Consider the following 24,792-nt stretch of genomic DNA (forward strand, 5'->3'; position numbering starts at 1 on the left):
ACGTGTGGCCAAATGATAGCTTAGGCTCTGAGAAGTTTTGGCTCAGTAATATCTGTGAAATTTGAGCTGATATTAAATATGCCTTAAAACAATACATTTGGGATTTGGCCTCGGGCATCAGATCAAGTCTGACTGCTACACAGAGTCGAGTGTTTTGCCTCAGGTCCTCAGATGTTTCTCACTATAGGACTATAGAATCAGCAAGAATATCATTATTGCTTTAGTGAAGGAAAACACCTCAGTTCCTATTTAATTTACGGAACCGTCTTCTTTCCGATTATTTTATTTTCCTGAAATTAGAGAATCCTGCTATCTCCTGCACATACAGCTATCTTCTCCCACCTGCAGCCCAATCTAGTAATTTCTTCCCAGCCTCACCTTTCTCTCATTCTTAGTCATCTAAGTGGCATCTGTCTAACCTTGGACCATCTCTTTCTGTACGTGTTTAAGTAAGCCAACCCTAGCATGGCTGTTGATGTGACAGGTCACAGTTCCAATTGTCTGTATCTCAGAATAGATGAAGGCTCAATCAGGACAGCAGTGGCTATTTGACTGGTCATTAAGTCTGGCCGCAGCAAACTGTTCTGACCGGCTTGGCCAGGAGCCATTTGTGCAGATTAGAGGGTTGGATTTTATATCCTCTCAGAGACAACTCCCTTCCACTTCAGCCTGTTGATGAGCTAACCATGGTCTCTATGGGGCCACATCCTCATCTTCTGGGTGGCTCACAGAGTGAACAACCCATTTGGGACAGGGTGGTATTTAGCTAATGTACTTTAATTAAGGCTATACTTGAACTACTTTCTTAAGTTATGGCACAGTTCCTGTCTCGGCCAAGCACAAGAATTAATAAACATGGGACATTTAACAAACCCGAGATAGAAAACATGTTTGTTAAGCCAAACTCATAGAGGCAGAAAGTAGAATGGTGTTTGCCAGAAGCTGGGGAAGGGGGAAATGGAGAGTTGCTATTTACTGGGCATAAAGTTTCAGTTATGTAAGATGAATAAATTCTAGAGAGCTGCTGTATGACTTCGTGACTATAGTTGACAATACTGTCTTGCATACTTAAAAATTTGTTAAAAGGGTAATGTTAAAGATCTCAAGTTAAATGTTCTTACTACAGAAAAAGAATTTATATTTAGTAATTCCATTTGGATTTAATTGGAAACGAACATTTCAATCCTCTAGCTCTTATTTCATGACAGGAGTTTGTAGATATTAAGATCTCTTAATCTCCTTAAAATATCTGTATTCTTTTTTTTTTTAAGGACTTTCATATGCAGAGTAAATGGTGATTAAAATGTGCAGGATGACAAAATGGAGCAAACAGTGCTTGTACCACCAGGACCTGACAGCTTCAGCTTCTTCACCAGAGAATCTCTTGCAGCTATTGAAAGACGCATTGCAGAAGAAAAGGCTAAGAATCCCAAACCAGACAAGAAAGATGATGACGAACGTGGCCCAAAGCCAAATAGTGACTTGGAAGCTGGAAAGAACCTTCCTTTTATTTATGGAGACATCCCTCCAGGGATGGTGTCAGAGCCGCTGGAGGACCTGGACCCGTACTATATCAATAAAAAAGTGAGTGTGTTTTATCAGGCATATTTTGCTGCTAATTGCCTTACAGTATACTTTGGACTGTTATAGCACCAACACAAGCTAAGTTAGCACAAAGTCTAAGTATCCTTCTGTTTAGGAAATAAAACACATTTGCACATGTTTTATGCATATACATGACAAATAAATTGATTATATCATAACAGATGGAGCTGTGCCAAATGCACAGTAGATACTTAAAAATAAATGTAAGTTGTAGGCAGCTAATTTAACAAATTAAAAACATCTCCCCAAAGATTGTATTTACTATTTATGGGTTTTCTGTACTTGAAAATCTTGAAATTATCACAAATTATAAAGACCTCAAAAATATTGGTATTCATTTCTCATGGAACAAAATTTGATGCCACAAGGGTTTTCAGTTTCTATATTATATATAAATATTATGTTATATATAATATATCAGTTAACTTCCTGAAGAAACTTTTTTTATTGGGAAAAAACATTCCTATACAAACTATAGTTTAAAAAATTATTTAATCTTTTGGTGGAAATATATTGATATTGGTAAGGATGACCAAAAATATAGTATTCTGAAGAACATATAAATGATATTTGAATATCCATGCTTGAAATGAAAATAGTAAGCACCCAGCCTTTCATTATGACCATGATTTCACCAAACCAAGAAGAAAAGTGTAGAAAAAGGTAAAATCAAAAAAGATTATTGTATTGATTTTAGATTAAATTTATGACTAGTTAATTTGCAATATTTTATTATCCTTTTCACCTAGAATAATATATTTATGAACTCTTGGTGGAAAGGTACAGCACAAATATTGTAATTAAGCAAATGAGATCTTTTAGTTAAACATGGGCCTTAAAAATACCCCCAAAACGTTTAGGGATGCTTTTAGTTGCTGGCACAGTTATCGTGTTAGTTTTTATCAAGTGCATAAGTTTGGAATTTTAGTATTTGGATTCGAGACAGTTTTGTAAATACATTCTCATTGACTGCTACAACTTTCAGAGGTAAAAACCTCATAATGTTCAGATTTTTAAAAAAACTTTTCAGGATATAGCCAGCTTAAGTGTAACACACTTTTCCTTTTTAAAAACTGATTTGACCATTTTACTGTGAAGGAAGAGATTAATAATTTTCCATAGATTCATTATCTTTTATTTAACTTTGCTTTTTAACATTGTATTATTAAATCTTAGTAGGTAAGCCATGATCTGTTTCATAACTTCCATTTAAATTATGAGAAAAATTGAATTTTGTCATTAAATCACTCCTTTGGAAATTAATTTAATATGATATCTGAAAAGCTAAAACCCAAATTAAGCAGACTACGAGGGGTTTATTTGTATAAAAAAAGTAAAAATGTGGATAATCCAACTATTCATACATATTAACTTATTTAAAATTATTCTATTATTGAAATAATGACTCTGATGTGTTCTAGCCAGAAATTCATTAACACTAAAGTATGTTACTTTATTTATAGCCATTGGACATAGCCAATCTATTTAGAGCTGCTATTACAGTGGGTTAGTGGGCTCCATGCTCAGCAGGCATTTTGCTACTCCCAGACATCCAGCTTCCACCTCTCCAGTAGTAACCACCATCTAAAAATTATTAAAGCCACCCAGAGTCTACCACTTCATCAAACAGGGCTGAAATCTAGCATCCCATCTCCTGTGCTGTGTCCTTATCTATAAAACAGTAAATGCATACATTGAGAAAGACCAAACTAATGCGTGTTGACAAGGGCAGCTATTCTTCAAGTAGAAACGAGATCATCCAATTAATCTTTTCCTTTAAATTAAAGAGTTTTTAGACTGATAAAAGTTGTCATCTTGAGGGAATGTCCCCAAACAAAGCCGTCCACAATTGGTTTATAATGAATGAGATATAACAAAGGATATAAAGGCAGATGGAAAGCAAAATGATGCAAACCCATCCAAATAGTTAAAAGAAAGTTCTTAAAACTGAGGGTAAAAGACCAATCCTGAAGGAATGACTATTCAGTCAGATTCTTGCGGTGAAGTAACCCTTATAAACTTTGTTAGGTTCACATTCAAACTTGCCTTTAACATCTTCTGTCCTTATCTTCAAATGTACATTGTGTGAGGAAGGAAAAATATTTCGGTATTTTGGAACAAATCACAGAGTGCAAGTAGCAGAACCTGGTAAGAGAAATATTGTTATTAGGAAGGAGGTTTCCCCAAGGTGAGGCACATCCATTGCTTTCACATTGAGCTGACATCCAGCAAGTCTCCAAATGTAAGTCATTCAACAGAAATACAAGTGAAACTTTTTGCAGTACTGAAATCCTTAAAAACTAACATGGCATGCTTAGGACATGATTGAGCTATGTGTTGGAAATTTCCTTCTTTTGCACTTACATGTTTTATAACTTTCTGTGGTTGTGTGTACACTCTTTCTAGTCTTAAATTTTTGTTCATAATTGGATTATTTCAGTATGGAGGAATAGTCTTAAATTCTGAATTAGCTTCCTCTGATTGAAGCTGGAATCCTTAGAAAAATAATAAGCTTTTAAAAATGATGAATATTTCCTTTTTCTACTTGATGACCAATTTCACTTTAGTGACTTGAGTATCTGAGGATGGCAGGGTGATCTTCTTTAAACAATGCAGTAGACATGCACAGTACTCCCAGCATAGATCAAGGGTCTAATGATGGAAATGTCACTGGGGAAAATGCTTCTTAGGATGAAATTTCCCACCATCACTGATATTGGGGATGTACATTTTATTGCCTGAGTGGATTGTAATATGCAGATATTAATCAGGCTAGTGACTCCCCTAAGTTTAAACTCAAGTACAATACTTAATGTGTCCTTTGTATGTATATCCCAAGTCTCTGGTTTCTTTCTTAAAAATATATAGAATAAACAAAGCAAGCCTATTACAAAAAATGGTGGCAGAATCTATGTTAAGTTTTAGGTTAAAGTACAGTGGTGTGTATATATAAAGAATCTACATGTAAGCAATAGAAAGGACACAAACCCCAGTGAAGCTCTCTGTGATCTTCTACAGTGTCAGTGAGCTTATGAAAATGTCACTGCTGATGGTGTATTTTCAGATGGCATATGCCCACATATTTTTATCTTCTTTGCCCTAGCTTAAAATGTACAAATTATATAATGTTCAAATTTTCTGTTGAAATTGCTAAAATAATTTAATCCATGGTCAGTGATATTGTGGTAGTAACTCGAGAAACAGTAGCAACTGTCTCATGAACACTCACGGTACATGGAAGCACTTCCAGACCCTCAGATGTTTTAAGCCTTCAGAAGTCCAAGGTAAGAACTAAGGAATAAAATAACAGTGCTATCAGAGGAGAATCACAGAATTTTCCATACCATGTTAGCTCTGGTCCCGTGGTCTTCAGAACATGATTCCAGGTTGGGTTCCTTTTGTTTGTTTATTTACTTTAGCATTGTGACAAGGCACATTTTAGCTTGTGAACACACCTTTATTTCCTCATGGGATTTTTTTTTTTTTCACAGTTTCGTTTCATAGCTTCGGCTGATTTTGCACCATTTGGCTATACATTCAAATTCTTCACCCACTCTTTATTACAGAAAACTTCTTCCTTCTCATGTTCTCTTAAAATTACAGATGACTCATTAGTACCATGGAAGAAAATATCCTTTTGACAGTGTGACAGGGTACTGGAAATAGAATGAGGTATGTTAGATCTGTAGTGAAAATGCATGTTTGTTAATTCTGGAATGTAGAAATGTATCCATTTAAAAATGTGCTCTTTCCTTGATTGTCTCTTCGATGTTTAAAGACAATTTATTCTCCCTTTTTATCAGCTCTTCTAAAGAGATGCATGCTACCTCTTTACTGGGGCTGCACGAAGAATCATACAGGAACTTGTGGTTTTAAATTCATGCCTGGTTTGTCATTCCACAGGAGTTTTTAATTGTTACATGGGGTAGGGAGAGTTGTTTGTTTTGTTTTTCATTGGGATTAGGGAGTTTTTCTTGAAAAAGGAGTTTAGGGCTTCCCTGGTGGTGCAGTGGTTGAGAGTCTGCCTGCCAATGCAGGGGACACGGGTTCGTGTCCTGGTCTGGGAGGATCCCACATGCCGTGGAGCGGCTGGGCCTGTGAACCATGGCCGCTGAGCCTGCGCGTCCGGAGCCTGTGCTCCGCAACGGGAGAGGACACAACAGTGAGAGGCCCGTGTACCGCAAAAAAAAAAAAAAAAAAAAAAAGGAGTTTAAAAGAAAATCAGAAAAGTAGATGGTAAAAGCTCAGGATTCCATGAATTGTCATATTTATGATTTTTCTTTGTATATCATTAGCTCTTCTAGAATTACCAGTCACCCAGGCTCTCCCTTACTTGCAAGGCACTACAGTTCACTTCCAAATCTTTCTCTTACCCATTCATTATTTCTTCCTTAAGTCCCTTTCTTCTTTGTCACCTCCCTGTCTCTGCCTCAGAAACAATCCCAAAATGATGAGGATGGTAGTAAAATAATGATTGCATTTATGAAGTACCTGTCATATTAATAAGTTTCCCTTCAAGTGAAAGTGACCGAAAACCAACAGAAAGTAGCTTTTGAAAACAAACTAAGCAACAAACAAATAAATGTATGTGTGGGGTAAATCTCGTCTTAATATCAAAGGATCCAGTACCTAAAACAACATCATCAGGACACAGTCCTTTTCCATTTTTGGTTCTACTTTCACCTATGCTGGCTGCATTCACAGGCTGGCTCTTCCCACAAGATGATAGAAATAGCCACCAGTAGCATGAAACTAACATCCTACAGCCTAGTAACCCCAAGAAAAAGAGCTCTCTTTTTCTTCAAAATTTCTTGCACAAGTCCTGAAATTCAGTCTAATTAGGTCACATGGCCTCTTCTGAACCAATCACTGTAACCAAGGGTTTGTGATGCTTTCATTGGCCAGATCAGCATCACATGTTGACCAGTGTTGCCAAGGGGTGGGTCAGCTCCATCCAAGCCACATAGCCAGACAATGAGGCAGAGGTTTTCTCTAAAAGGAAGAGATGGAAACTTTGAAGAAGGTCAGCTAGGCAAGCAGAAACAGTAGCTCTGCCGTATGCACTGTGCATTAGGAAATTTACAGTTCTTATTTAACCGACATGTCCTTCCAAGATAATTCTTCTCTTTGTTTTAAAATGATGAAAGAAGATGTGGTACATATATACAATGGAATATTACTCAGCCATAAAAAGAAACGAAATTGGGTCATTTGTAGAGATGTAGATGCATCTAGAGACTGTCATACAGAGTGCAATAAGTCAGAAAGAGAAAAACAAATATTATATATTAACGCATATATGTGGAACCTAGAAAAATGGTACAGATGAACTGGTTTGCAGGGCAGAAATTGAGACACAGATATAGAGAACAAACGTATGGACACCAAGGGGGGAAAGCCGCAGTGGGGTGGGGATGGTGGTGTGATAAATTGGGCTATTGGGATTGACATGTATACACCGATGTGTATAAAATTGATGACTAAAAAAATAAAATAAAATAAAATAATGAAACTGAGATAAAGTTAATTTTCCTAAGATCATAAAGCTACTAAGTAACAGAGACTAGATTTAAAACCAGATCCGTCAGCTTCCATGGCTCATCACCACGCTACTCTGGGTTTGCAGTTGTCACACTAATGATACCAGTGGAGAAGAGAAGTCAGTGATAGACTCTAAATAAGCCTGTCACTGCTTTTCCTGCCCCTCCACTCATGCCACTTTGCCATCTGTACTCCTCATCTCTTAGGCTGGCAGTATTTCCCAAACCTGACTTGTTGCTTTACTACTTCTGCTCAATCAGGGGCATCCCCTGCCTTTATAAAAACTAAAATCTTTGAGACTCAGGGGGTCTGGATCAGCTTCTAAAATAATTAGAGAAGTACATTGCCCACCAGATTCTAATAGGGTGATAAGCACCTTTTTTTCAAAGAGGACAGATTCAGGAAACTTAAATTGTATGCCTCTGTAAAGAAATGGCATTTATATTGGGATCTCAAGGGTAGAAAGAAGAAGGGAGAGAAACCTTCCAGGGAAAGGGAATAGCCCATTAGAAGACATGTAATATAGCAGGACTGTAGTAAGTAAAAGGCGAGTAAGATGTGATTGGGGAGGTGGGCCTGGGGCTAGATCAAGGCTCCTTTTAGGACATCTTAAGGAGTTCGAAGTCTAAGGACAAAATGAATTCTCTGAAAACTTTGGGTAGAGAAGTCACAATGTCCATTTCACTTTTTTTTTTTAATTTATTTATTTATTTTTGGCTGTGTTGGGTCTTCGTTGCTGCGCCTGCGCTTTCTCTAGTTGCAGCGAGCGGGGGCTACTCTTCATTGAGGTGCATGGACTTCTCATTGCAGTGGCTTCTCTTGTTGCGGAGCACGGGCTCTAGGTGCACGGGCTTCAGTAGTTGTGGCACGTGGGCTCAGTAGTTGTGGCACACGGGCTCAGTATTTGTGGCACGCGGGCTCAGTAGTTGTGGCACACGGGCTCAGTATTTGTGGCACGCGGGCTCAGTAGTTGTGGCACACGGGCTTAGTTGCTCCGCAGCCTGTGGGATCTTCCCGAGCCAGGGCTCAAAGCCGTGTCCCCTGTGTTGGCAGGCAGATTCTTAACCACTGCACCACCAGGCAAGTCCCCACTTCACATTTTTTTTTAATGGATGATTATTTATTTATTTTTGCGGTACGGGGGCCTCTCACTGTTGTGGCCTCTCCCGTTGCGGAGCACAGGCTCTGGATACGCAGGCTCAGCGGCCATGGCTCACGGGCCCAGCCGCCCCGCGGCATGTGGGATCTTCCCGGACCGGGGCACGAACCCGTGTCCCCTGCATCGGCAGGCGGACTCTCAACCACTGTGCCACCAGGGAAGCCCCCCACTTCACATTTTTAAAGATCAAATTGGGAGTCTTTATGGAGGCTTGGTCTAGATTTTTGACAATGAAGACAATAATGGATGGGATCGGAATCTATTTTGGAGGTGTAATGCTTATCAGATGGGAACAAATGGATGGCATTGTTTTCTGAATATGAAATTTGGGAGGAAGGAAACCGAATGGCAAAGTTCCAATGTGAGAATTGGCGTTGCTTTCAAGTACACAAGTGTTTGTATGGGTATATATTTGAGAACCAGAGAGACACACATTTTTAATCCTTTAATCCTTAAGTGTATATGGCACTTTGAATTCATTAAGGGGATTCTCATGTTTTATTTCATTTTGTTTCATTTCAGCCTTTAAACAACCCTGAGGTTAGTGTTGTTATAATCTTCATTCAGATGTAGAAATTGACATGGAAGAGTTTGCCCAAAGTTCTCACACAGAAAAGTCTGCAATAAAACTGGGCCAATTAGTCCTTTTCTGTCAATGAAAAATTTGCTGAGCATATAATAGTGTACCACACCCATGCTATGGGCTGAAGATAACAGGGATGAGAAATCTTTGATCCCCAGATTTTATCATTTCACCCTCTGGCTATAATTTTTTCTCTCTGTCTGAGATAGAGGCAGAGCATCTGTAACCCTGGCTGATAGGAGCCCAGCTGGGGAACTCTCCAGCACTGGCCCCACTGCATCTGTTCTACCCAGCTAAAGCCTAGGGACCAGCAATTTTACAGACTCTCTTCTGGGTACAACTTTTTCTCTTTTGCATGAACTTAAAGCAAAGATAAAAAAACTCTAAGGCCTTGAGCCCCCAGACACATTTTTGTTTGCCTCATGCAATACTGTTTACAATTTTGAATTAGTGTCTGAGATTTATAAATCAGAAGATTGCACACACACATGTAAAATCGTGCATATTTAGGATTTCTCATACTATATCAGATCTAGCATCACTGATTTGCATGCCCCAAATTGGCAGGTCTTTCACACTGCCTAGCCTCTGTGGGACATTTTGGTTTGTGGTCCCTGGCTACAAGACCCCTGTGCAATTAGATGAGGGATGGATATTAACGCTTGGTGGGCCACAGGAGGCACAAGTCCACAAGTTGTTCTTTAGGCTTATTATCCCGCATCTAAGGGGTAAGACAGAATGAGATTGGGAGAGAAAACATTTTTTAAAATATTGCACACTAACTTCAGAGTCATGTAGAGAACCTGTGAGAAAGCTTTCCATCTCCCAGTGAGCCAGAAAAGGAGGAAAATCTTGGCCTGAATCCACAGGTTATTAAAAAAAAGATAGGCAAGGAAGTAGGTGAGACCATTTAGAGAGCTCACAGGAAAAAAAAAAAAAAAGAATTAGATGCCTTGGAATTGGCCCAGAACAAGAGATGTCCCCAGAGATGTGTACTAATCGGAATCTCTTGTCTATGCAGTTCTTTACACCCAAAGCTCTGCAGCATCCCTCCTCCTGCCATGTGGTCTCATTCTGCCTTTTCCCGATGGAACCTCTTCTCGAGCCAGCAGCTTAGAGCTAGAAAAAGTTGACCCCACTTCTGGCAGAAGATAGAGCCAGGGAATTTCCCTAGTTTGAATGCCAAGGCAACATCAAGGGGAGAGAGGTATACCTTGCAACCCAGCTTAGAAGTCTGTTACCATTTTCAGAGTCACACTTGCTTATACACAGGGATAAAGTTTCACATTGTCATTATACAGAATTCTATTTAATTAGGAATTACATAGGTTTTTGAATCTATGTGTAAAAAAAATATATATATATATATATATGTATCTCCTTTCTTTGGGAAAATATGTTCGAAGTTCCAAACAATTGACCTCCAAACACATTTTTGGATCACAGTGTAAGTACAAGTTGAAAATTGCCTCTTTAAATTTTGAGGCTAAGGCATAAGTGGAATCAACCAATAGTATATTCTGCATTTTTCTATTGTTCATGATCATTGCTCACCTTCCTCTGTTATTTCTTGCTTTTGCCAGTACATTTAGAGCAGTGAAATTGCAGTAAATTTGGAGTCAATGCTGTGATTTGGCAATTTTTCAATAATGTTTAGATAAACACAAAGCTGAGCATTAGGTTTAAACTATTTAAGGAACAAGACCCCGAGAGTGAAAGAAAAGTTAAGATAATGGACATATTTTTAAAAGGGAACTGGAAAACTATGGCTTGTTAAATTCAGTGTCCATCCTGAGTAAAAAAAAAATAAGCAAACACATTCTAAAAACCCAGAGACAAAAAAAGACTACTAAATAGTAATGGGTACAGATTCATAAATAGCAATCCTACCGAACTATTATAACCTAAGTGTTTCCTTATTGACTATGCAGTTAGATAAAGGGGAAGCATTTTACTCCAGGTACACAACATGAGAACTGTTAATAAAAACAGATTCACAGCTCTCCTATTGCAGACTCACCTGAGTTATTTATTAAAAGTACAGAATACAAGGCATCAGAATCTGACCTACTGAATTGGAATCACAACACCTCTGTGAACTTAGTGTACTTATTCCCATTTTTCAAAAGAGGCAAATAAGTCACAGAAAAGTTAGTAACTTGTCCAGGATCTCAGAGCTGGAAGGCAGCACAGCCAGATTTTGAGCGAGGCATCCAACTCCAGAGTCTGCACTCAATAAATACGTAAGTTAAAACAAATCCTACTTATGTTTTTCTAATTTGCTTTCCAGACTATTAAGCTTTGATTATCAGGGGTGTTTACCTGTTTGGGTTTTCGTTGTTGTTGTTTCCTTTAAAGCTAGAATTGACTTTTACCTGGCAAGGTTTGCTGAAGAGAGTATGAACTGGCAGTACAATGAATGGTTTACACCTAGGTCTGCGCTGCCCAATTCAGTGGACATTAGTCATGTATGGCTATTGTATTTGAAATGTACTTGAAATGTGGTGAGTTCAGTCTCTGAAGACGTACAGTTGGTATGACAAGAGGATGTAAACTATCTCAATAATTTTTAATACTGACTTCATCCCCAAATGATAATTTATTGGATATATTGGGTTAAAGAAAACATTATTCAAATTAATTTCATCTGCTTCTTTTTCTTTTTCTAAACATGGCTACTAGAATATTTAAAATCACATATGTGGCTTAGATTTGTAGTTCATGTAATATTTCTATTGGGCAGCTCCAGTCTAAGTAAACCTTCACTTACCCTTCTAGATTTTCTTCCGTTAGTATAGATAGTTGAACATTTACTAGTTTTCAGGCTTCTTGGGGTCATAACTTACTATTTACCCCAAACTACTTGGGGGTCTTTGTTTTCCCTATAAACTTTAGCACAGAGCTTTGCAAATATTGTCCTAAACAATTAACACAAATCTTCTTCATTGAAGTCAATTGAATTAACGATTGAGCTGAGAATTAGATCCAGGCTGCTTTCCAGGTGTCTACCACGCTCATACATATTAACAGCTTATCATATAGGGACTTTATAAATGCTACTTGAGTTTGGTAGCTATACATGAAGAGATAAGTGACAAGCCTGATCAATATCTAGTATGTGAAGAGAGTTACATTCCTACAAATGTGTCTTTAAAAGTGATATTTTTATATATAGAATCTCATCTCTAATTCAGTCAAAATGCTGTTTTGAAATTGGTTCTGAGGCACAGTGTTATTCTCAGGTTAAAATGATTTCATGAGTTTCCTACAGCCTTGGGCTGTAAAAAAAATAAAAAGCCTGTTTCAAGCTGGATACTACTATACCAGCCGTTTCTCCTCCACCATCAATATTGAAGTTTTTCTTTTCTACTGAAGTGACGTAATGCAATAAAAATTGTCCTGAGTAGTTATGTTAATGAAATTTGTGTTAAACTAATTAGATTTAAAGGATGCTAAAATACTTTCCTCTAATAAGCCATTCAGTACATTCTTTGAAAAAGTCAACACTGAACTTGTACACTTAGAATGGACAAGATGGTAAATTTTATTTTATGTGTATTCTACCACAATAAAAAAAAAATGGGGTGGGGGTAATAGTAACATCTTGGCTAGTCTTTTAATTCTTTCCTTTTTGATCCCTTTCTTATCTGTGAAATGAGGAAGGCAAATATCTGTATGTTTGAAAATTCTAGAGTTACTTGACCACTTGTAAGTAAACAGTGTTCCCTTCTGACTCTCTTCTCCCTTCAATACTATCGATGCCATTATTTGGGGAAACATGTATTTGAGAGTCTTTAGGGGCAAGTATCCTTTCATTAATCCTCAACACTTAGAAACTAAATGTTTGGCTTCTTCTCTGTGCAAGTAAATATAAGGAGGATGGATACAGGTAGATGAGGAAATAGATAGAAGATCAGTTACAAATAGCAAATTTGAAGTTCTAAATGGAACTTATTGACATAAAAATGGTAACAGAGTCAAGATTCTAATATTGGACTGCTCTGTAATTCAACTGTTTAAAATGAATCCATAAACACTTTAAAGCAACATTTGTGTAGTTTTTATGTAAATATATGTTTCAACCTGGGAACAGCAAAGTCCTCACAGAAGAAACCCTCTGAAATATTCCCTTAGTGCCGGTGTTATCATCAGCTTCCCAGGAGCTCTATCAAGGATGTCTTATCTATCTATACGGCTTGTGAAAAATTAAAGGAGAACAAATATTGCTGTACAGGAAAATCTCATTAATTCCATTATACATTCTAATTGTAAGCACTTACACACTGTACACACACTTCTTATAAATATGAAGTTAAAATACATTCTTTGAATTTTTTAAATAAATAAAGAGAATATACCCTAAAAGCAGTAAAAGTTTCCATCTAAGGCTTGAACAATTGGGAATTTTGTCCTTTTGCCTTTCACTTTTGTGTCAAAATATGAATTCCTCTATGTAAAAGGACTTTTAGATTGAGAATTATTTATCAGCATCAGGGTGCCGTGGCTTTCGTTAGCTTTACCCTGCTGAGATCTGACCCTTTGCCCTGCCTTTTTGGGTTCCTCTTGGTTCAGCTTCTGAGTCTTGCTTCTTTTTCTTCTTGGTCCTTAGGGCAGAATTTCTTTCTCTCTCCAACCCTTTCTTTTGGCCTCTGAAGCTTTGCCTTTGGTTTCATCACCCTCTTCCTCCATCTCTTCTACTTCTTCTTTTGTTAGGTCTGCTCATGGTTTGGGCTGGAGGGTGGCCACAGAGCCGAAGACACAGGTCATCTCTTCTGCACGTGGTCTCCTCTCCTCAGGATGAGCTGGATTATCATTCTTCTCCACTGAGCGACAATCAGTACCATCTTCATCCCCCTCTTCCTCCAGCCCATGATTTAGGTCCCGTAGGGACTGTAACTTCTTTTCCAAAATTAGGCTTGTAATATTATTTGAAATGAGGGAATTCTTATTTTAAAAAGATATATTCTACATTATGTTTTTACTGGGTCTCCCACTCCCAGATCACAATATTTCCATCAGGTTTTACTCAGCATAATTTTGGGGAAAGGAAGCATAGGCAGTTGGTTTACAAGGTGGACCATATTCGGTCCTGATTTAGCTCACTCAGAGCCTTTCTGTGTCCTTGCATGTGTGTACTCCCTAGGGCAAAGGCATTTGCATTGCAGAAGTCTGTGCATGTTTTATGATGATCTCACAATGCCATTTAGGGACAGCGGCACTGAATGAATCAGAGAAAAAGAGCACTAAGTAGACACGGGTGATTGCTCCTCCAATAAGCACAGGTGAAACTCTCCCCTCCTATAAATGGACGTTGTGACACAGTTTTCTTTGTACTCTGGACCCACAGTCCATCAAAGATGAAAGTGGAAATATGGAGTCAAAGTTAGATGTAGAGCAATGCATCTCAAACTCTCTGTTGTGAAGGTGTGGTTGCTATTCTATAAAATACAATAAAATTAATTTCCAGAAAGTTGAAATGAAAAACAGACCTGCAAAATACACCCTGTCTTTTTATTATTACATTCAACAGATGTAAAATTAGTCTGTCAAATTGTCTTACAAGTTTCTAAATACTTACTCTCAAATCTTGTCACAGATCAGGAACAACTTGGAGACCAGCACTGGTTGGGGGACCATTTTCACAGCCCTGATTTAGGGCACTCTGACATATACCAGCGAGGAAGTGCTATTTTCAAACAGCAACTCAGTAAATGTTTTGGAGTAATTACTCTATTTCACTTTAGAAAACCCTGAAGGTAGAGGAGAAAAGAAATGAGAAATCTATAAATGACCTGCAGACTAAATGTAGAGAATAAACCCTTGTCAAAGATTTTTAGTAGAAAGTAAACATAAGGTTAATGCTTGCTATGTCATAATGTGATCTACACAGATATGTGTCCTCAGTAAGAAAAACAGTATTTTTGGAGAATGGGGTTTAAATTTAAAAGATTTGGAGTTCCCTTCTCAAGATATGTTCTTCATAGAGAAATGGGTTCCACTCCCCACAATCTGAATGTACACAAAGGTCTTAGGAAACACTGAGTCAGAATCCTTGATACACGATTGTATGTTGCTGCTTTGTTTTTTGTTGTTTGTTTGTTTGTTTTTGTCCACACACTGCTAATTGTGCTCAGATATGTCTAATTTTTAGAATGCCAGTTCCATGCACATCCATGGATCCTAGATTCTGCAGGGGCTTTGAGCTTTTCCTCTAAGAAAGCACTACATGAAATAGGCAGCCAGCTGGGACTAGAATTCAGTGTGTCAGCTAACTCAGAAATCCCAATACACAGTTTAGCACTCCTGGTCAACAGATACTCTCCAGGGAGCTTGGCCTCCAGAACTCAATTATTGGATTACATCCATTTAACCCAAGACTGGGTTTGATGGTGGCTGTTTTTATTTCCTATTATAAATAGAGTGATAATGTTTATTTTATAAGCAGAAATGGTAAAAGAATATTTATTTCAAAAATATTATTTGTCTTACTGAATGATTTTGCATTCCAGAGCATTAATTTTCAAGATATTTGAAATGGAAAAGCTGAAATCGCTGTAAAAGGAATGTAGTGTCCTAAGATCTGTAGAATGAAATGATACGTGCACCCATTTGAGACTTTTTCCTTTAACTCAGATATTTAAAATATTAAGAAAATAAATAAATTATCTTGGCTAACTGTCTTATATACGATAAAATTGCAGGTAAGTATCAAGTCAAAGGTGAGTTGTACCATTGGATGTTGTCTCTAGTTAAGAAGAGATCCAGTAACAGTTTGTCTTCATGGTGCACGTCGGAAGTTGCAACATTGGAATAATTCATTTTGACAAATGATAGAAGGTGGGTAATAGAGTTTAAATGGTTTATACTTTTATACTTCTATGTGTTCCTATCTTACAGACTTTTATAGTATTGAATAAAGGGAAGGCCATCTTCCGGTTCAGTGCCACTTCTGCCCTGTACATTTTAACTCCCTTCAATCCTCTTAGGAAAATAGCTATTAAGATTTTGGTACATTCATATCCTTTTCATGTGATCAATATTAGCTATTAGTACATAATCTATAAATGCTTTGTAGCTAAATATAAAATTAACTTGGGAAATGTCCATATTCTGTGGTTTTATCACCCTCATTTTGTATTTTCTTTGGTCATATAAGCCTTATTCTTAAAATTTATTACATAGATGTCACTGAAACTTACATAATCTTTAATATTATATATGTACTATATATATATCTTTCAAATATATATTATACATCAAAGTCTTTAACATTATATATATCTTTCTAAAAACATATGTATCAAGTCCTACAAATCTAGTGTAAAATAGCCATATTTATTTTTAAGATATGGTACAAAGTTTCTGATTTTCTAGAATTTGTAGTGAATAATGATATAATAGCAAAAAATTTCCATCCAGAGCCAATATAGAGCTATCTATAATACAAAGCATTTTAGTGTGCCTTAGAATTAACCTTTAAGCATATTTTCCATGGGAGAAGATCAGGGGGCTTTGGCCAATATTTAGCTAGTTTTTGAACTTTCCTAATGAAATCTGTGAGGAAGTACTGGAATATTGGCTTAATTTCAAATTTAAGTCATTGAATTATGACTCTGCTGTGCAAAACTGATTGCTTAGTAAAGGCTTTGGAAGTTAATGGAAGACGCTAAGATTGTATTTCCAAGTGGCCTTTAGGGATTTGGCTTTGAGATTCTCATTGGTGTTAAAAAAGGATTCTGCAACTAAATTCATCTGTTCATATTCATTGGCAAAAACCTTCACTTCTAATTATGTCTCATTTGATAGCTTTGGCAATAATAAATATAGAAATACCATTATAATTATCATAAACTTACACTACCTGATTTTTTGAAAAAAGACTTTAAAACCTAAAAATCCGTTCTATTTCTAAACTGATAGCAAGAGATTTCTTATGGTATAAATACGATATTATTAAAAATCAAAGATTTGAAACACAAAATTTATATGTTCGGGGTTTTTACATTTATGGAGGTTTCATCATCCTAGTTTGTGTTCCTAGTGCCATCATGTGGTCATTTGATGAAAACTTTCTTTTTCACACACGGAAAATTTTTGCTTTGGCAGTAAACTGTAGTGGAAAGAATATTGGATGTGAAAGTAATAAACCTGTGTTTTAGTCTGTGGCCAAGTTATCTAATTTCTTTAGATCTTACGCATTATTTCTCTGATTTCTAAAATATAGGGATTAAACAGTTGTTTTTTAAGGTCCCTTTCAACTCCATAATTCTGTTATGTCATAGTTAGTCATTGGTTTTAGCTAACACTTAGATCATGTCTACTAATATACAGACCTGTTCCAAGTACTTCACATATATTAACCCATTTAATCTGTACCTCAAACTATGAGTTCCATACCTGATTAGCTCCACTACATAAAATTCAGTAGAGATACAAGAAGCTTCCATGGCACAGAGAGGCTGAGTGACTTGCCCAAGTCACTTTTATGTTGCTAAGATCACCTTTATGTTGAATTTTAATTACATTCACATCATGTTAAGTCATGGCCTTGAAGAATATTCGCTTTCAATCTTATCCAGTGCTGCTACACGTTTACAAACTCAGCTGAAATAGAGCAACCCGACCCTTAACACCATGCTGTACTTTAACTACATAAATTTTAATGTATTCAACTATATTGTATCACATGTATTTAAGAAGTTACAATTCTGCAAGGATGTGCCTTCCTCAACAATTTACTATTTTAATCAACTAAATTAGTTCAAGTCAGTGCTCTCTGCTCAAAAGCTGTACCACTCCAAAGTGCCCACAGGTTTCCCCCTAAAGTCTTCTGGGAGGTAAATAGATTGATTTAATAATAGCAGCAAAAGCCGCACTTTATACTTTTATAAAGCTTTCTCATACATTATCTCACTTAATCTATACAATTACTCTGTGAGGGTGATATTATTATCCAAATTTTATGGATGATAAAAATGAAATTTAAAGAGATTAGATGACTTGCCCATAGGGTATTTGTCCCTGAGTCCTGGCCAAACTGCAGGTTGAGCTTTTCAATGTTAGTTTTATGTAATATGATACATGGATTTGGGTTTTCTTTTGTGTGTTCCTTAACAATGACCTACATTATTCAGCATGCTAATTATGTGCACTATTTTGACGAACTGTGTGTTTATGACAATGAGTAACCCTCCCGACTGGACAAAGAATGTAGAGTAAGTTCAACTTACGTTTTAAGCGACCTACATGAGTATGTATATGTGTGTGTGTATAGATAAATAGACATACAGACATATATATCTATATCTATATATATATGTATTTAGTATTTAATCTCTCTCCTTCACGTGTACTTGGTGGTTACCAGAAGCCCATCATTCTTGGACACTCGCCACTTTTCCTGTAGGATCTACAGTGACCAAAGCAAATGTTATGAATGTACTCACAGAAAGGAACCAATATGGTAGACCTTGGTTCCAGTTCATTTCCAGATGAATTCAGTGAGTCTTACACTTGCCCTAAAAGGATAATATTGAGCCTCACAAAGTTTTCACTTCCATCAGACACATCCACTCCATGCCAGGCCTATATCAGTTTCAAACGTGGTCACCAAAAAATTTGCTGGAAAAAAAAGCCCACAAAATTTGGGATTTTCAAACTTGAAAATTTTATTGAGGGCTAAGCTAACCGAAGTGAAAGTTAGGGTAGGATTTTCAGAAACCAGATGCATTACTAACTGTATTGATGGGCTCTGTTCTGGGATACTTTTGAGGACAGAGAGGCCAGATGTGTGATAAGTGCTGCTGAGTCTGCTTGCGTGGCCGACGTGGTAGCCAGTATTGCTCTGTGCCTGCTGACCCTTAAAACAGCCACCACGGGGGTGTTTCCAAGGGCTTTTTCCCTTCCTGGAAACTTCCAGGTTGGACCCAATCAAAAAAGGGATAAAATTCTGAAGAAAATAAAAAATTTATAAACAAAGGATTTCTAAAGTATTAAAGCTACCATGTGAGGCCCACAGGTCTCAAGTTGCCCTAGTTGCCATGATTTCATTCTCCAACTTCTGAGTCGAAGATTAAAACTTTGGAAACATCTAAGTTTCTACTCGGAAATATCTAAATTTCTGCTCATTTAAACTGAGTAGAAGATTTAAATTTTGGAAACATCTAAGTTTCCAGTCTAAGACTCAGTATTTTATTCTAAACTAAATTTTCACCTCTTATGACCTTAATTAAACTTACCCACTTTTGATGTTAACAAAATTCTTTTTTCCAAATAAGTTAACCTAGCTTATCTTAAAGAAGGAGAAAAACTTGAAACTAATTTGTCGATGTTCCCTCATTCATAAAACCTGGCTGAAATTGAGTTTTTTTGCTTTCTAAAGGAAAATCATTTTATGCTTCTGCAATATTGTTGATCAGCTACTCCATCATGTGAATGTACTGGGTAATTCTCAGAGGCTCTCTTCATGTATGTCAATACTAAGACATTTCAGATACACTTTATACAGTGTGTGGTTCTCACCCTACTCTTAGGACAATTTAAAGCCAACTCTTCATGTGTTAGGGAGTTGAATTTAAATTTACGGCTATGTTTTATTTCCCTGAAAATAATATTAACTTGCTTAGATTTGTTTTATAATATTCATCTGTTCCCCTAATAGAGTGACAATTAATTGAAATTGCTGTGAAAGATAATGATTAGTTTATCCATTCTTTTTGGATACTTGTCTCCAGGTACACTTTCACAGGAATATATACTTTTGAATCACTTATAAAAATTATTGCAAGGGGCTTCTGTTTAGAAGATTTTACCTTCCTTCGGGACCCATGGAACTGGCTCGACTTCACTGTCATTACATTTGCGTAAGTGCCTTTCTTGGAAGCTTCAAAAGAGACTATATTTTGGCTTCTATAAGTGCTCATGCTTTTAAAGAATAAGCTTGCTTTAACTGTAGAATATTTCAGTGTGATTTATATATTTAAGCTCTGGATTTTAATTTAGTGCAACAGAGGTCAAAGTGGCATTACGCTTTGGCATAAAGGCTTTGCAGTAATTGAAATTACAATTTTCACATGTAACAAACATCTGTCAGCAAATTTCATACATGCTGCTTTTTCAACAGGTGCACACACACACACACACACACACACACACACACACACACCCTAATATGAAAGCATAAATGTATTCATAATACATCTGTGAAAATGGCTTTTTAAAATTGCAGCAAAAACAGTTCTGCTGACCCTACAGATTTCAGTTGACCTTACCCACATCACACACTCTCCCCAGCTTCTTTGGTAGAATAATAGAAAATAAACATCAAAACATTCTGACAAATCAAACTAATAGAAAAAATAAGGTAGTTAGTATATTATGTATTTAACACATAAATTGTTATTTCATCAGTCAATTGATAATTAAGACATATAAACAAAACACGCTCTCTCTGCCTCTTCCTATATCTTACCTGATCCCTTTCCTTTCTTCCTCTCTTCTTTCCCGTTATAATTTTCTTCATCTTTTTCTTTATATTAACCTTCTTATCCTTATTTCCCATCCAGATACACTCAGTATTGTGCACAATTTCTGCAGTCCTGCTTATTTTTTTTCTTTGTCTAGTAATATACTTCCCCAAGGAAGAAGACACTCAGAAAAGCAACAGAAAGCTACTCAGCAGTAGGTAAAATTAGAGTGTGGAGGAAGGTGGACCAATACAGTTCACTCTCATCCTTCAGGAGCTGACATTCTTGGCCTCTTCCAGGTGTAAGGAGGTGGATGGATGGGCAGAGGAGAAATGGTGCTGATATTCTCAGGGCTACGGATGCTGCCTATCTCATCTTAATTCCATATCTAGTCAGGATGGTTCTTCACCATTTCCTCTGGCCACAGCTCAGAAGAAGGCATATTGGGGCTACTGTTTCTTGAGAATAAAATAGCAGTAATGGCAGGAGTAACCATTGGGCCCCCATAAAATATTGTTCTTAATTTGCCTAGCTTTCACTTAAGAGTTATACTAGGAAATCCTGATCACATACAGATAGGCAATAAGTCAACCTGTCTAAATTTCTCTTGGATGATTTCATGATTTTCATGTATTTTTTTAAACTAATTCCATGAAAATATAGCCAAGAATTATTTTCTTTTTACTTAATTCTCCTAAATTATACATGATATCGACTGTATTGCTTTTTGAAATGGCAACAGGATTGTGTACGTTATGAAGTTTACATCTAGCTAACAGCCTTAAATTAACTGAGTAAAGAAAACCGTAGTGATAGACCCAAATTTCTAAATTGTTACTTACAATATTATCATTCAAAATCACCAAGAAGGTCTTTATAAAATACCCAAGCAAATAATATAAATCCTGCTTAAATCTTGAATAACTCTGATTTAATTCTACAGGTATGTAACAGAATTTGTAAGCCTAGGCAATTTTTCAGCTCTTTGGACTTTCAGAGTCTTGAGAGCTTTGAAAACTATTTCTGTAATTCCAGGTAAGAAGTGATCAGTGTAAAGCATAAGGATCCTTGCACCTACAGCTCTTTCTTTGTATTCTGTTATTGTGTTTGTGTGTGAACTCCCTATTACAGATATGTGACAGAGTTTGTGGACCTGGGCAATGTCTCCGCATTGAGAACATTCAGAGTTCTCCGAGCACTGAAAACAATTTCAGTCATTCCAGGTGAGGGTTAAACACTGAGGCTCACCCGTCATGTTTTTTTTAGCAGCCATCTCTTTTCTTGACATTCAGCATTACAGAAAATCAGGGGTCATAATCATTAAAATCATCAAAATTATAAGAATTGGGTGTTACTCAGAAAATGACTTATTATTTGAACATAAAATTTTATGTTTTCACATTTTTCATCAGCCTTGGAGCTTAACAATTTCTTGCATGAGACACTGTAATATACAGTCTATGTGATTTGCACTTAGAGATGTCCTGGGTTTTTTTCTCCACATCAGTCATAACAAGGATTTGTTCCATATCAAATGTACCAATCTGTAATTTCTTGTTCATTTTAGGCATTGATGACAATGTATATACAATGTAAATCTTAATATTGCTTAAAAAGAGAAGGGAATAAGATAGTAAAGAGTAGCATGGGTCTGCATGGAGGATTATTATTATTATTATCATTTTTGTTTTGGCCATGCCATGCAGCTTGCGGGATCTTAGTTCTCCAACCAAGGATTGAACTCGGGCCACAGCAGTGAAAGCGCCAAGTCCTAACCACTGGACAGCCAGGGAACTCCCCAAGGAGTTATTATCCTAAAGTGCAATTATACTCCAAACCACTTCCAGTTTTATAGCAAAACCTTTCCTACTTATGAATAGGAATTTTAAAATATTTTTCTTCACGTAATTTGTTATAGAACTGGCCCCAATGAAAGAAAGTATGGGGCAAGTTTCATCAGCAAAACGGAGAAATACAAGACCTTAATATAGGCTTTGTGAAGACTATGAACTTCCAGCTATTTTCTCCCAACCTAATAGGATATGGATCTTCATTTCATGGTTTAGATTTTTTTACATTTCCAGAGTTTATTTCCATAAGCACTTCAGCCTTCCATGAAGTGTTGCTCTCCCACTAGCACTGCAATCATTTTCACACTTATTCATGGAGTATATGTTTTCAAGAAAATTGTGTGAAGCTTTTGGTATTTCAGACATTCTAAGTCTTCATAGTAATAACCTTCTTTCTTTCAGGCCTGAAGACCATCGTAGGGGCCCTGATCCAGTCTGTGAAGAAGCTCTCAGATGTCATGATCCTGACTGTGTTCTGTCTGAGCGTGTTTGCACTGATTGGGCTGCAGCTCTTTATGGGCAACCTGCGGAATAAATGTGTACAATGGCCTCCCACCAATGCTTCCCTGGAGGAACATAGGGTAGAGAAGAATATAACTGTGAATTACAATGGCACACTTGTAAACGAAACTCTCGTTGAGTTTGACTGGAAATCATATGTTCAAGATTCAAGTAAGAATTACTGTTATGTAGGTTTATTTTTTCATTGTTGATCGTCTTTCCATCTAGGCATGGAAAATTTTTTAAATGATTGCATAACAGGTTGTGATCTCTTAATCACCTTCTAATGGTTTGCACATACATTTAATTATTTTATTGATAACTATAATAACTATTTTATTGATAACCCTATGGGAGGCTGAAAAATTCAGCTTGAAAGAAATTTTCTTAGGATATTGGGTTGCTGTACATTCTTCTCATCACAGTGTACAATGCTGTATATTGTCTCATTTGAGACAATCAAATGACATAAAGTATTTGAAAACCCTTTGTAAACTCCAAAGTATTATGTAAATGTAACCCATTAAACACTAATTGCAGAATGTGTTTTATGTACCAGAAAGTGCACAGGATGCTGGGAGAATAATGGTGATGGCACATGATTCCAGGGTGCTTATAGTTTACCAGGTTATTTTTATTGTTGTGTTATGGAAAGCAAGTGAGACCTAAAGGTTAACATTATTCTTACACTTGTAGAATAAGAATTAAAAGTAGTATTACATCAAAGAGAAGGAAATGAGAGTCAACGTTTAAGAGAGAGAAATTAAAAATGTCATAAAACTGTAAAGTTATGAGAATCAGTTTATCTTTATTTCAAGAGTTTAGACAAAATAGTCAAACGTTTAAATAGTCTACTCTAAAAGGATGAAAAAATAACTGGCCTGATATCCTCTTTTTAAAGTGACAAAATTAACAATCTTTTTCTATCATATAATTTTAGTATCTGCCAGTAGCAATATTTCAAAAGCAGAAAGAACCTGACTCATGAAAGGGAATGTCCTTTTAAAGGAAAATATGAAATATATAAGACTTAGACTCTAGATGTGCTTAAATATAACTGTATCTATTATTTTAAGGTGATGATTAATTCTTAGGAAAAAAATCAAAGAAGAAAGAAAGTCTTAGTGACTGGTTATGTGGAAGAAGTAGGATTAGTCATAAAGTTTACTTACTGGTGGCTTGATAATTCTTAAAGTAATGATAGCATAATAAAAAAAACTGATCAGTGTCTTTTTATAGTTATAGATCTGGAAAATACCTTGGTTGATACAGATGTACACTTCCATGATGTTAGTGACATGCCAACAAATAATTTGCAAATAATTGTAAATCGCTGGATTAAGAAAAATGCCTTAAGAAAAATACATGTCAGAGGAATACATGAAATGTCCCTTTTTTACTTCACATGATCCTTATAAGCCCACTGCTGTCACCAACTCCCTGAAATCTGTTTTTTTTTGATGTTGTTGTTTTAATCTAAGATCAAGGAACTGATTATGAGGATGTCACTTAGGATTTATTCACTCTAGGGAAAATTTATTGGACTCCATTTTTGTTACATTCAAAATAAAAGAAGTCAAGAATATCTGAGGCTATTTTCAGCCCTAAAAATCTGTTTCTTGTCATTTTCTCTAATAATATTCCATTTGTTGAACAAAGATTATTTTAAACCAAATGCAAATATAAATAAAATGGTTTATTTTTGAAAGTAATAGAAAATTAAATTTATTAAAATTAAAGATAAACATGACTAAAAGTTATATTTTCTTCAAATTAAACTTCTAGATCAGTGAGTTTAATGGATAAAACTTCACTTATAAATATCTGGTATCAAAACTTTGTCCAAGGCTCCCCTGGTGGTGCAGTGGTTAAGAATCCGCCTGCCAATGCAGGGGACACGGGTTCAAGCCCTGGTCCGGGAAGATCCCACATGCCACAGAGCAACTAAGCCCATGTGCCACAACTACTGAGCCTGCGCTCTTCAGCCACAAATACTGAAGCCCACACACCTAGAGCCCGTGTTCTGCAACAAGAGAACCCACTGCAATGAGAAGCCTGTGCACCTCAACAAAGTGTAGCCCCCACTAG

The 24,792-nt window shown here is 36.5% G+C and overlaps 1 protein-coding gene across 6 annotated transcripts in view; it reads left to right on the forward strand.

Annotated features, from left to right (window-relative positions):
• Positions 1 to 1,320: 1,320 nt before the first annotated feature.
• Positions 1,321 to 24,792, forward strand: part of LOC132521792 (sodium channel protein type 1 subunit alpha) — a 94,144-nt gene continuing 70,672 nt past the window's right edge. For all 6 annotated transcript variants that reach the window (XM_060151461.1, XM_060151462.1, XM_060151464.1 and 3 more), the window contains exons 1-6: positions 1,321 to 1,584; positions 15,786 to 15,904; positions 18,014 to 18,103; positions 19,622 to 19,750; positions 21,485 to 21,576; positions 22,606 to 22,875. In XM_060151461.1, coding sequence (XP_060007444.1) covers positions 1,321 to 1,584; positions 15,786 to 15,904; positions 18,014 to 18,103; positions 19,622 to 19,750; positions 21,485 to 21,576; positions 22,606 to 22,875 — 964 coding nt within the window. The remainder of the gene's footprint in view (positions 1,585 to 15,785; positions 15,905 to 18,013; positions 18,104 to 19,621; positions 19,751 to 21,484; positions 21,577 to 22,605; positions 22,876 to 24,792) is intronic.

This window comes from Lagenorhynchus albirostris, chromosome 6 (genome assembly GCF_949774975.1).
Source record: "Lagenorhynchus albirostris chromosome 6, mLagAlb1.1, whole genome shotgun sequence".
NCBI lineage: Eukaryota > Metazoa > Chordata > Mammalia > Artiodactyla > Delphinidae > Lagenorhynchus > Lagenorhynchus albirostris.